At 35.8% G+C, this 14,208-nt stretch overlaps 1 protein-coding gene across 1 annotated transcript in view; it reads right to left on the reverse strand.

Moving 5' to 3' along the window:
* The window catches only part of LOC310634880 (ABC-type organic anion transporter ABCA8-like), a 71,506-nt gene that overhangs the window by 56,342 nt on the left and 956 nt on the right, over window positions 1-14,208 (reverse strand). The window contains exons 2-9 of the mRNA XM_083353418.1: window positions 13,571-13,747; window positions 11,019-11,119; window positions 8,791-9,017; window positions 6,589-6,727; window positions 5,034-5,219; window positions 4,578-4,710; window positions 1,165-1,336; window positions 286-344 (exon numbers count right to left, since the gene is read on the reverse strand). Coding sequence (XP_083209544.1) covers window positions 286-344; window positions 1,165-1,336; window positions 4,578-4,710; window positions 5,034-5,219; window positions 6,589-6,727; window positions 8,791-9,017; window positions 11,019-11,119; window positions 13,571-13,747 — 1,194 coding nt within the window. The remainder of the gene's footprint in view (window positions 1-285; window positions 345-1,164; window positions 1,337-4,577; window positions 4,711-5,033; window positions 5,220-6,588; window positions 6,728-8,790; window positions 9,018-11,018; window positions 11,120-13,570; window positions 13,748-14,208) is intronic.

A 14,208-nucleotide genomic window follows, 5' to 3' on the forward strand; every position in this document is an offset into this window, starting at 1 on the left:
GATCTCTGAGATATCATGTGCGGTCAAACAAGAATTATAATATTTTAGATATTTACTCTTTCTTGCCAAACATCTTATGAGATTTCATGTGAAGAACCCCAAATTTAATATAAATAGGTAATCATTGTGCCCATTTTATTTTAAAAAAGGGGTCTAACTTTGGAGGTTCAAGAATGGGATTTACGTATATTACAGATGCCCCACTTCCCAAATGTTTTGTGCTATTTCTGTCCTATTTCATAGAATCAAAGCAATAATTTGTACTCTAAAGTGCAGGTATCTTACCTTTCAAAGCTTCTGTTTCTGTGCTTTTCATTTTATAAATTTTTTTAATGTTATTTAGTCTAAAAAAGTAGTGAAATAATTATTTGTCAGTACATTGTGAGATTCTTCTTACAAATTTCAGAATTATCCAAAATAGGAGAATATTAATTTAGCATTCAATATGTCACAGTAAATGTTAGACAAGGGATGCATTTTCCTTTGGTATATGTCCAATGGACATAATAAAATAAATATAAAAATATAATATAAAAATAATAAAAAAGACAATAGAGATAGTCCTCAGATTAGGAGAAGTTAGGAGAGCACATCGCTAAATGATGTGGTTGTAAAGCTTAACACCAGGACCATATGGGTCATTAAGTAAGGACCTCCTATAATGTGATGAGGGAAGAGGGAATTTCATGCAAGCAGACTGCCGGACACTGAGGGTTGGCACTATAGAGCACAAGCGGATGGGGGGGAAAGCAGGGGGAATGCAAGCAACTTGTAACCTGCTACCAGCTTCCCACTGACTTTGTTTGTAAGAAGGAGGGGAGGGTGGAAAGGGCAATCATATGATCTTGAGATTCTGCAACCATCATAATGGTTACCAAGTGGCTGAATTGTGATGATGTGACTGCAGAGATGTTATAATAGCTGCAACTGCAAGGACCAGTCATAAGTCCCCCTCATTCAGCATTGTCACAACTTTGAATAGTTGCTGAATAGACAGCTATAAGACAAAGGCTACCTGTTGCAGCAGAAATGTATTTCTTACAGCATATTATTTTCTCCTTATGCATGAATCTCCCCCAGTGTCCTCTGGGAGCAGAAACCTATAAGTAAAGAAAATTTACAATATGCTCACAATATTGAATGTCCACATTCAATGTCTCTTACCTTATGGCTTCCTTCCCATCAAACTCAGGAGGCAGAGGTTCAGCATTGTCACTGAAGATGCTCCCATGACTCTGTTCGTTTGTAGGAGCATCACCAGTATAGGGCCTTTTTGGTTTACACCAATAGGTTTTCTTCAAGAAAAACAATGGAGGATAAGGTACCCCATATTTGTCTAAAAAATATTTCACAAACAGCAAGTTGTCATAAATCCAAAATAACTGTAAATTCTTAATGTTTGCATTGAACATGTAATAAAGTACGTTGCTAGTCTTCACTGTTTCTTTGTAGTGTTTTCTTAACTGTGAACCTCACAATAAAGTGAATAGACATAGTCAATTCATTTCCCTACATCCCAATTCATAACCTACATCAAAACTAAAAAAAGAGTGAAATAGACCAAAGCAACAAACAGGATTATATAATTCATTTGAGAATTCTTGCTAATTTTGATATGTCATTAGCAGAGAAATCTGCATGTAGCATTGGTAAAACTAAGGCTGGTGACCTACACTTTGTTTGTCTTTTAAGTCAGTTTTTTTACTTCTGGCAACTGCCTGGACAAGTCCCTGCAGGTTTTTTGGTAAGAATTTCAGAAGTGATTTGCCAAAGACTGGGACAAAGTGACTGGCTCAAGGTCACACAGCTGGCTTCATGCCTAAAATGAGAGTAAAAATCATGATCTTCTGGTTTCTAACCAAATGCTTTAACCGTTACACCAACCTAGCTCTTGGTTAACCTACCCTTTAATTTCTCTATATAACTAAAAAAAAAAGATTATGTGAAAGTCTTGGATTGAAAGCCATGACAGAAGGAAGAGGTCAAACTCTAAGACCCCATCTGTAATGACTATGACATATGGAAGATTGCAACCTATATGGTAGAGAACAGTAAGTAATCATTAAACTGAATGAAACAAAAATAGATACATTTCAAATCTATGAAACTAAGATAAAGGGAAGTGACATAATAATCTGAATAAAGGCAGCCTGATCTTGTGGCATACCTTTAGGAAAATGAAGACATGGTTTTAATTATGAATGAAAGAGCAAAGATCGGTGTCAGAAAGTAAGAATTGGTCATCTAGATCATGGGTCCCCAACCCCCGATCTGTGGACCAGTACCAGGCCGCGGCATGCCAGCAACTGGGCTGCACAAACAAGCAAAGCCCCATCTGCGAGATACAGGCAGCACACAAAACCACTCACCCTCCGGTCCATGGAAAAACCTCTCTCCATGGAATCAGTCCCTGGTGCCCAAAAGGTTGGGGACTGCTGATCTAGATTGTTGCAGTTGTGTTTGAAAATAGGAATGCACTAGTTGGTGATACTGACATTGCATGTTTCAATATGCAGTAATAATGGAAAAACCAATACCAGGTTTGGGGAAAGTTATGTAGCATCCTGAGTGAATGAGATCCTGGGGAGGGAGGAACATTTTGCTAGATGATATGGGTGGACAAATAGGGAAAAGGATGAATAGTACAGTATTGATCTAACTATTTGGCCCAATGAATGAAAGTGATGATGGTTTGATGTGCATCTATTTAGAAAAAAGATCTCCTTATTTTAACTATGTGTTCAAGTGTAAGTCTATTCATGCGTACATGGGGCAAAAGAATATAAATCTATAAGCATGATCCAGCATGATGGCAAGACAGTGAAAAATGCTATAGTTTGTTAAGGGTGGCTGGCTAAGTATTAGGAAAAATTCTCCCTGAAAGGATACAAGGACAATTAGACTTTAAGAAAGAAGTTTAGAAATGTATGAGTTTGAGAAGTCATTGTGGATCCCTAGTGATCACACAGATTTTTATCTAGGACAATCTGTCTCTAATTTGGTCTTGCCAGTCTCTCAATAGTGTCATCACCTTATAACTGAGTTCATCCACCTTTCTGATGGCTGTTCTCTTTTCTCTTTTCTTTGACCTTTTCCAGAATTAGAATCGTTTTCACAAACTTAGGTCTTTGTGTAATGTGTCCAAAGTAGGACAATATGAGTCCGATAGTTAGACCTCAAGCGAGTATTCTAGATTGATTTGTTTGTTGATCCATCTGTTTGTTTCCTTGCCTGTCTGTGGTATTTTTCAGGTCCCTTCTCTAATACCAAAGTTCAAAAATGTTAATATCCTATGTCTTGAAAGTCCAAATTTCACTTCCATAGAACATGACAGGGAATAATATGGCTTACACAATTCTGATTATATACTATACAATATGCTTGTGAATTTAGAAGAAATTAGATTTAGAAGAAATAAATGATGTTAATAGGTGTGAATTATAGAATGGTTTGCATGAAGTGTAGATGATGGAATTAAAACATGATTGAGAATAAATGGGATGCTTGGCAAAAGGTTTAATACTGATCAGGGAGCAAGAGAAAGAGGTGTGATGTCCCCTTGGCTGATTTGCACATTTTTAGCATTGTATAAGGAGTTATTATGGTACTGTTAATTGTGTTGGTTGGGATTGTGATGGACTTTGGTAATGATGATTAAATTCTGTTTGCTGAGGACCCAAATATTTGCAACGAGTGTTATGAAGAAACGCAGAATGAAAATTGTAGTATCCAAGAGAAAGGTGGTTGTATTTCACAGGGAAAATGGAATGAACAATTGCAAGTATGTATAAATAGCAATATTTACTAAAAATAGGAACATGAATGGAAATATTTTAAGATGTGTAAATGCTGGTAGAAAAGTATTGGGTGGAATAATTCTGTTGTGAAGAAGTTTGTTAAGAGAAGCAGAAGTCACTTAAATATATAAGCAGATTCTGCCAATTTTGTAGATGTAAGTGGGAGCTGAATATGTCAGGAGAAACATACTGTAAATGCAGTGCAAATGTGTTACTTAAGAACTGTGGTTGGTAAAACAAGAGACTTAAAGACCCAGAATAAATGGGTGCTGAATATTTGTGAACTGAACGCAAAGTGACTGATTTGTATGAAAGCAATGCATTGGAATTGTTGGCCATGTAGGGAAAATTAGAGGGAATGGAATTCCAACACAAAAGTGAGAAGCCAATGGAATTGATGAGCTCCACAAAATGACTGAGGTTTAGAAAACAAAACGAGAGTTTTCCTTCTCTCTTGTCATCCACCTTTAATTTCATTTGCTTACTCTACACCATTTATATGCTTTGCGTAATACTGGTATCTTTAAAATGGGCTACGGGTCATACAGGTATGCATGATACGTGAATAAGACTGTTGTATTTATGAGCTTCAGATGAATTTCAGGCAACTTAATCTAAAGAAAGATATAATACTTGCTGTCTCAACTTTGTTATTTTTCCCCATTTTTCAGGCCAGTTACAGTTTATCCCTAATTCAAAAATGATGCTTTTGAGATAATGAAAAGCAACTTGCAGAAATGTGGTCTTCAAACTATAATATATTCACAGTAATATTCTTACCAGGCACAACCTTATCAAAATAGAAAGCCAGCAGCATGTATAAAAGGCTGTCAATAAGCAAGCAATAACCATATGGTTCGACCATCAAGTCAGTAAAATAAAATGTCCTTCCATATTTTTGAAAATAGAGAACCTGCATGAAAAGAACAAAGCATTTTTGTGAATCAAATTTTCATAGGAAAGAACAAAGAACTGAAATGAAACTATTTAGTAAGTTAAACTATTGATCCGATTCTAACCCCCTTGAAATGGAAGCATGGATCCTAGTAGTATGAAGGAAAGATTATAATGGAATGCCATTGTGTGTCCATATTCTGTTTGCTATGTATCCCTATCAAAATATCTTTGGAAGAGAAATACCTATGACACCAAAGTGAGTGTCAAATGTGTTTCCTGTTAATTGCATCATGGTTAGGAAAATAGAAATTTGAAGTGAAATACTGTTTGTCACTCTACCTTTGAAAGCCCAGCACCAAAAGCAAACGGGCAGAAGATGCTCAAAATCAACTCCAAACTTGGAGATATCAATCCAATTGTTGTAGGTACGTTGAGGGCTCCCAAACAAAAAATGAAGATGAAAACTACAAAGCTAGTGATTCTGGGCTTCTTTAGGAGAGAGCTCAACATGAAACAGAGACATATCTGTGAAAGAAGAAATTGGCAGTTAGTAGGAAACACTTTCTCTACAAATATGCAAGATACAATAGAATGAGTGAAATATTGTTTTGTATTTATATGGAAATGTTGCACCCTACTTTAAAAACACAAATTGTTGCAATAGATGTTTGCAGGCCAGGATTCAAGATAAACTGAATTAATAAGAAGAGAGTGCATAATGCCTTTCCATAGCTGTATTTCCCAAAAGGTTCTTATATCTCTAAACAAGAGAAGATGGAGTCCAATCACTGTAATAATGTAATATCCAAACTGTAAATGCTCAAGATGAAGAGAGTCGAAAAAAATCAGCAGTAGAGAGAATCGAGTCCATTTGGCTTTAAGTGCTGAGGCATTCAGACAACATGAAAATACTGTGGGACCACAAATGGAAGCTGGCACCTAATTTTTCTTCTCCTAATGCCACCATGCTCAATAATTTTGAATAAGTATCTATTAGCTTCCTTGCTCTGCCACTCAATACTGATGATTGAACTTTTTAACCTAGAACAATTCTTCTGGACACTACCATCTCCATATTACTGCTTTCTCTCTCAGATATTGACTCCATCCTTCTTCATCTTCCACCTTCACCCACCTTTTCCCACACATTTGTTTTTCTCCTTCTTGCAATTCATCCAGTTCTTTCATCTTCTCCTCCACCTGATCTACTTTCTCTGATCCTTGAACAATTTGAAACATTCCAATATTCCTCCTTCTCCTTTTCCCTCCCTTCTCACCTACACATTCTATCTTGCATTTATCATATACATATTTTAATAGGAACATCCATACAGCATCTTTAATCTTCAGTCAAGTGATAATCAGAGTACTTTTTTCCAAAAATAAGGAAGTAATAGGTTCTCTTTAACCAGTCCAAGCCAGTCAGCAGGCATATTTGAGATGAGCTGAACATTCTGCATAATTGTCTATAAAACATTTAATAGTTATCTAATCTTGAATTTATCAAGAAATGAATGACATAGTCATATTTTCAATATTATCTGGAAAGGTGCAGTTCACTTATCAAATGATTGTCAACAAATGCAAAATAGACAGGTCTGCTTTTTCCTATCTTTCATCTAACCCAACAAAAGAACTTTCTGATAAAGGAAATAATCTGTCCAGGTGTACTTTCATTAAACTGGTATCTCCATGATCCCTCAAACTATTCCCAAGTTAGGGTGCTTTATTAAAAAAGAGAGAACACTTGAGAAACAAATGTTTTAATTTAATATTTAAAAAGTTTCTTCTTATTCTGGTACAGAAACTGCCCTCCAGCAGAACAGAAATATTTATTCTAAATAGTGCATCAAACATATCACTTTAACTGAGAAAAGGAAAGTCCAAGACTTACAGATGAAATGCCATAAAGGAAAAGGAGGACAAATAATGTAGAATTGCTGCTTAGGTAAAAATATATATCTTTCACACAAAATGTCAGCACCATGCTTAGAATTGAGATGTACATGGTGTACAGCAAACCCCAGGAGAGCCTATGAAGAAAAAGACATGGTTAACCATCTTGGTAACATTTATCTGATTTTTCTCCACCTCCCCTAAATTATTTCTCCAGTTTAGTTCAATATTATGGTCCAAGCTTACAGGAGAAAAACACTGATTGCAGGAAAGGGTTCTCTTGTTCAGTAAAACTGAAGCTCTTATCATTAAATGGCATTTGGCAGGAGTGTCGTGTTAGGAACTGGAGCCCAATATGAAGAAGAGTGGAGGCCTTCAATAGACTTTCCTTGACCCCATGTCTACACCAATTCCAGGGGTGACAGAAAAATAAAATTATTATTATTTTACTTAAATTTATTGGCTGTCCAACACCAAGGAGCCAAGGATAACTCTTCAAGACAAAGATAAAGCAGATGTCTCCCTCAACTCTTCCCAGATTGCCGAGTCTTGGTAAAACAATGGCAGATGTAATCAAAGAATATCTGCATAAGGTAATATGCTTTGTGGGTCTTTTCCTTTTGCTACTCAGAGCAAGGAGTTAAATGCTCTTCTTGACCTCTTTTGGCATCTCTTTTGTTTAGGAGGAAGACTGACATCTTCAGCTGATTAACGTAGTTGCTGTAAAGCTCCTTGCTCTCCATGGAGTTATTTCTATGTTGAAGTCCTAGCCCAAATGTCTTTTTATTTTTGTACCCTTTCCATTTTTCTCTACAGCTAATTCTCATTTAAATAGCAGAGCTGTGGAGTAAAATCCATCTAGAATGCTATTGGGCTTGAGTTCTGGTCCGGCCAAAATTGATCCAAGTGATTAAATCCTAGCTGCCTAGAAGCAGTTTTCTAAAATGAGCAGAGGATCTTTTTTTTGGAGTAAACCCTAGCGACATTATGCCCCTTCCAAACCCATCCCTACCTGCAGAGGTTGTTAAATACACCCCAAAGACATCTGCTCCAAATTGGGATATTGGGTATTTAAACTGGTGGGTAATCCATGGAAAGAGAAATGCTTTAAAGTGCATCTGCCCACGGTAGCATTGTTTGAGTTTTTAGGAGCATAAAGAAATGTTCAACAGTATAAAGAAATGTTCGAGAGCGTTAAAAAGCATCTGCTGCACTCAAGGGTCTATCTATATGCAGAGATATCTTTGAGAAATTAAAAGAGGTAGAAGCAGAATTAGAAGCAACAGGGAACGTTAGCAGACTCTGGTAGAGTTAGTTGCATAAAATACCAAAAAGAATGGGTAAGAGAGAATTTTAAAGAGAAATGCTCACCTAGAGGACAAGGTAAGCCAACTGTAAACTTCATTACATCCAATGAGCAACAGCTATGGGAGGACCCAGTTCATAATAAATTCATAAATTGAAGTTACCCTCTCAAATGCCTGCAATACCTTCTCTTCTGGCCAGTATTGGAGATCCTTACCCTATGTAAGGTAAAAGATCTAACAATGATCTTTACCAGTGGCTGCCCCATTTTGGGGAATATCTTGCCTGAGGTAACGGTACACCCAACTTATTGATCTTCAAGAAGGCTCTACTGTTTTTTTCCTTAAATATACGAATGGTAACAGTGGTAGGTTATACATAGGTTTTATTATTTATGATGGCTTTATGTTTAAAGACTTGAAACTTTCTCTTTTTGTGGAAAAGTAAGCAACCTTGAGGCTCCAAAATAGGTAGAATACAGCTATTTCTGTAAATAAATAACACTATTTAGCATAAAAACATACACAGTATGCTGTACATGTGATTTCAGTGCCCTTCAAAATTGGGTAATTTACCGAAGTGTTTTGTAAAATTACAAATGTAAGAATATTTAATTATATTTAACTAAGTTGCAGAATGGCTAACCAAAACAGCTATTTATATAAAGAGGGAACAAGGACCTGTGGTGATGCCATCAGTCACATAAGTGTTTAGAGGTTCAAAGGGAATAGAACTCAACATGGAGCTATTATTTACAGCACCAGCTCCATAATCAGAGCTTCATTAAGGTCTTTGCTGAGTTTTCCGGATGGCATGGATTAATCCTCTTTCTTTCTCATAAGAACCTGCTGGACCCAGCTGAGGAAAGGAGACTACAGCCAATTTCGTAGCTCACCAGAATGCTGCATCTCGTAGTCCCATTGTCTTCATCACCTCCTTTAATTTCCGTTTCTCTCTTGAAAGAGTTAATGCCAAGAAATACATAAATGGAGCAAAACACAGTGATAAGGCCCAAAGAAACACACCATTTCCTAATTCAGATGCTATGGAAACAGAAGGTGATCTCATACGGATGCCATTAATAGAAGTCATTTCTGCCCAAACAGAGTGATTGGTGATCCTCTAAAAGTAAAGACAAAAACATTTTTGAAATTACTGATAACTTTTTCCATAGGTGATTTGGCATGCTTTTTTGTGAGAAGGGTGGCTATACAATTTTGAGAGAGAAAGAGAGAGGCAGGCAGGCAGGCAGGCAGAATCTGATCAAATAAGTAAATGCTGGGAAAAGCAGCAGGGTCCTCATCACTTACAAGACTACAAGACATTATCCAGTGCCTCATTTATATGTCATTAATATACTGTACAGTATATCTCTAAACTAATCTACTTCTTCTATTGATTTTTAAATATGACTACATACCTTGTTTTCTACCTATAGGTTTTCAGCTATGTGTTGTCTTTAGTTGTTTGCCAATATCTGAATTAAAACCAAAAATGTTTCCCAGGAGAAATGGATGAAGTAATGGCAGTCAAGTAGAAAATATAGAAATGCCTATTTAATGTCTTTAATTATTTTCACATTTCTATTCTTCCACCTTTAAGAAATTTTCAGAGGTTTACACAGATGATACAAAGCCATTAAAACATCTAGAGCAACTATACAAACAGTAAAAGAAACACAAAACTATAAGCAGAAAAAAAAGCATCAAGAGAAGGCTCCATGAAACAATCTAGTCTTTAAAAGCTTCTGAATCACCAACAATGAGAAGCCTAGCCTGATCTCGACCAGAAGACTGTGCCACAGTGTATGTGTGGAAGGAAAAGTCTTCACTACAGTATATTTTCTATAAATGTTTGCAAATATTTGAATTAAGCTTTTTTTTTCATATATGAGGAGCAAGAAACAAGACTTCAAGGTAATTCAATCATTTTTTTCCTTATAATGTAATTGCCCAGGCTTCCCTCTCTTCTATCTAACTATCAGTTAGATAGTTAAATGATAGATAGATAGAGATAGATAGATAGATAGATAGATAGATAGATAGATAGATAGATGATAGATAGATAGATAGATAGATAGATAGATAGATAGATAGATAGATAGATAGATAGATAGATAGATGATAGATAGACAGACAGATATTGTTCTAATGAACTCAGAGTGGTTTCTTTCCCTAAGTATGTTAAGTATTTACACACATACACACATTTATACATATATTGGGGGGGGATTAATTTATTAATCTGATACAGGAACCTAACAATGATCTAATACTAGAATCAAAAAAGGAAAGTACTTGTCTGCACAGTAGATTAGAACAAGATATATTCTACAGCCCAGGGTGATCCAGATGCAGTGAGTAGGATAAACAGCAGCCATATTTATCAAAATATATAAAATTGCATACAAAATGAAATAATAGAGCAGTCATTCAAATAAAACTGAGAAAATGTGGCTGCCACTGCTGCAGATAAAAGTAAGACTTACTTTTGTAGGAAATTAGCACACACACACACCTTGAGAAGGAAATATTTTGGGGGATATTAAATGAGCAGAATATTATATTTCCTAAACGAGTAATAATGGGAGAAAATCTTAAAGTGCAGAAACTTCTCCCTCTCCTGCAAGCAGAAACTCAGCAAGCCAGCTCTGTAGAAATGCAGATTTGATAATCCTATTCAGAAAGACTGGGCTACTTATTAATAAGCAAAATGCCTTCAGCCATAGCACCAGAGAAGGTTTAAGGTGATGGGATTAGAAAAAAACAAAGACTCCAAGGAACATGATCTTTAGGAGGATTACCCCACACCATTAAAATACCAAAAAGGCACACTGAAGCTCAGGTCAAAGTTCATTGCACAGGAACAGGAAGAGCCTCAAACACAATGCCACAGGAACAGGAACAACTCCAAACACAAAAGCCCAAGAAGGTATAAAAGCCCATCACTCTCAGCTACTATCAATGCTGCTAACATCCATTTTGTCAGCCACCCCAGATACATGCTGTGTCACTGAAGTTTCTGGCAACTAAATAAACAACAGCCTTCTTTCCAAACAGCTTCCATTTTGTTTATTCCCAGCTTGGACTGGACCTGAAGATTTTTCTTTCAACACTAACTTACTTCAATAAGTGCACTGTCAATGCTAGATTGCAGTGAGACAAAGCCTTGAGTCCAATACCTTGGACTGTTACAGTAAATTGAGGAAAAGTTGAAACAGGTATCTACAAAAAAGGGGAGAAGAGAAGCAGACTTTTACAATGTTATATGTACAATCTTGTAAATTACCAGTCCCTATTAATTGGGAAAAAGTTGGGATTTCACTGGACTGGATGATTTCCAGGAAAATGATACAATGCACTGAGGCCTTGAACAAAACAGCCCATCAGAAAGCACTGAGTTTCCCTCTCTTCTAAGAGCAAAGAGAGGGAAGAACTTTACTTTGCTTTTTCCCAACTTCACTGACTTCCTTAGGTACCTGAAGTACTGGGGCCAACCAAAATTATCTTACATAAGAATAGAGCAATATAACTTGCCAACATCTTAAACAAAACACGGCTCAACACATCCTCCTATCTAAAGTCAAGAAGAAAATGGGAGCTGTTTCTAATCATTATTTCCATTCAAACTACCCTTTATTTGAAAACTCTAATTTAAGTGCTGTCATTATTGAATTGGGTTGGATATATTTACATGATTATATTTTCTTGGGAAAAAATAAAAGACAATCCTGAAAAAGGGTTAGGGTTTAGTATAAGTATAAAGAAAATTAATTTTTCGGTTTATAACTTGGTTTTGTAAAAGAAAATTCAAGAGAGAAACCAAGAAAATATTTAAATCAAATTAAACTTAAAGAACAGATTTTTGAAACAAAGGACCATCCTTTATAATAAAGGGCATATGGTCACAATAAATATATTATACATGCGGTTAACTTATTGGTACCACATTCAATACTTTTATGCTTTTCCTGACGTATACCACTCCCACGTTCATTTAACAAAGTGGGCAGAAGTTTGTTCTCAGCCATTTTCACTTCCTTTGACAAACATTCATTCCTTGCCTGAGACAACAGGCTAGCTCCTGTCTTCCAGTCAGCATTTGCACATTATTATCATTATCATTTCAATTAATAAGCCAACTAACCACAAAGCAACTCAGGGTGACATACAAAAATATAAAAATATATAAAACCAAACCTAAACCAATAATAATAATGCAAGAACAATGCACCACACTGTGGAAACAAAAAGAATTAAAATACCACATATTTGGTGCAGGTTTATAAGCCACCCAATCTCAGAGCTTTCTGATAGAGTCAGTTTAGTAGAGCTTTATTAACAGATCCTCTCCATCTGTTTTTCCATTTTTAGTAAACATTTTACCAAAGTACACAAATTCATTTACTTGCTCTATTTTTTGCCATTTATTTACAACTTGCCAATTTCATTTTGTTTTCCCTGTGAACCATAACTATTTTGAGGTTTGATATATTAATTTCAGATCCATGCTTTTTATTGCTATTATGCAATCTGTCTAATATTCAGTGCAAATAATTTAAGTACTCAGTCTCAATAATGTAGCATCTCCTTTATACAGTATATTCACATCTCCATCTAATATGCTTCTAACACCATAGCAAGCATTCCTAATAGTTTAAGTCTAATCATTCAATTGGAGACTATTCATTTTGTCCTCTTAACTTCCAAAATACTTTTTTTTATTTTGTCAAATTATTGTCCACTTTCTCTGCCTGTTATAATCATAGCTATTTTCTGTTTTCTTTGTCTATATTCTTGTAATGTTTGTTTCTTCTCTTTACAGATTACACAGTATCTTTCCCTCATTGTCATTTTGTAGTATTCTCTTACCACTTTGTTTTTGAGAAAATTTGTTGTCTGCTTTCCTGCAAAGGAGGCTGTAAATCTCGGTAAGCCTATAGATCCTCCTGCTTGAGCAGGGGGCTGGACTAGAAGACCTCCAAGGTCCCTTACAGCTCTATTCTATTCTTGTATTTTTTTTAATTCACAGGTTTCTTCACAGTGTCATTCCACGAAATACTCTGAAAGAGTATTTAAAAACTCCCACTTAGCATAACTCCAAACATATCTCTTATACTTTTGTAACATAATCCTCCTTATTGTCTTTCAAGTAGCTACTATTTGTCTTGATTTATCTCTCTTTTTACACCACTTCCTCTTTATTCCGTTGGATGATCAATCCTAACTTTAACCCTAAAACTTAGGGATTTTGTTCAGTCCCATGCTGGTCTTCTGATGGCTTATATCCTAAATTCATGACACAAATTGCATTATTACATCCCCAATAAATAAGCATGAAAATAGTGCCAGTTAAAACCTGCACATATGTGTATCCCTGTAAATGAAAATTGTAGTGTCATTCTAAAAATGAAATGTTGTAAAGCATGTTGAAAGTGTATGCGCGCGTACACACACACACACTATATGTATGTATGCAAATATATAATATCATATGAACATATGATGCTACACCTGCATCTGACTGTAAACCTGTGTTTGTTAATCTTGGCAACTTTAAGATGTGTGGACTTCAACTCTCCAGCCACCTAAGCTGAGTGGAAGTTGCCAGGGATGAAAAACACTTCTATAGATGCATAAATATCTACAATGAAACACACAGCCATCTTGAATTACCTATAACAGCAAGATCTTTGTGTGGGGTAACTGTTCTGTAGATAGGAAATCTGAGTCGATAGGAAATTTCATCTTGAAATATAACTCCAATAATATCTACGTCCAAGTCCTGCTCTGATGCCATGGCCTTCTCATCTTTCATAGTCTTCTCATCTTCCATCACTTTTGTCTCAACACCTTTAGTATAGAAATCATGTCAGTAAGTGGAATCCTACACAGGACAGGGAAAGAGAAATGTCTTTGCATGCTGATGTTTCATTAGCTGTATCAGTTAACCATTTCAAGGGTTATTATCAAAAATTTGGCCAAAAGAATAATGGATTAAAAAACTAGACTGATATTTAATCTTATAGCCTGGACTCTGTTAGCACCTAAGTTAAATAAAAGGAGGTGAGATAGGCAAGCAGAAATGCCTTTTCATTCATCTATTCGATAGGTGTCTTGATCTCAAACATATCTCCTTGCATAACACATTGGCTATGTTCACCAATCATAATAATCTACAAAAAAACCCCAACCCCAAATTGTTTAATTTTTGCTTCTCATATAGGAAAAACAGGGCTATAGCCATCTAAAAACAGGTTTTATTATCAGGTTATATGAAATCGGTTGATCACAATATACGAGGGCAATTTGGA

This window comes from Vipera ursinii (assembly GCF_947247035.1).
Source record: "Vipera ursinii genome assembly, chromosome: 2".
NCBI classification, from domain to species: Eukaryota; Metazoa; Chordata; class Lepidosauria; order Squamata; family Viperidae; genus Vipera; species Vipera ursinii.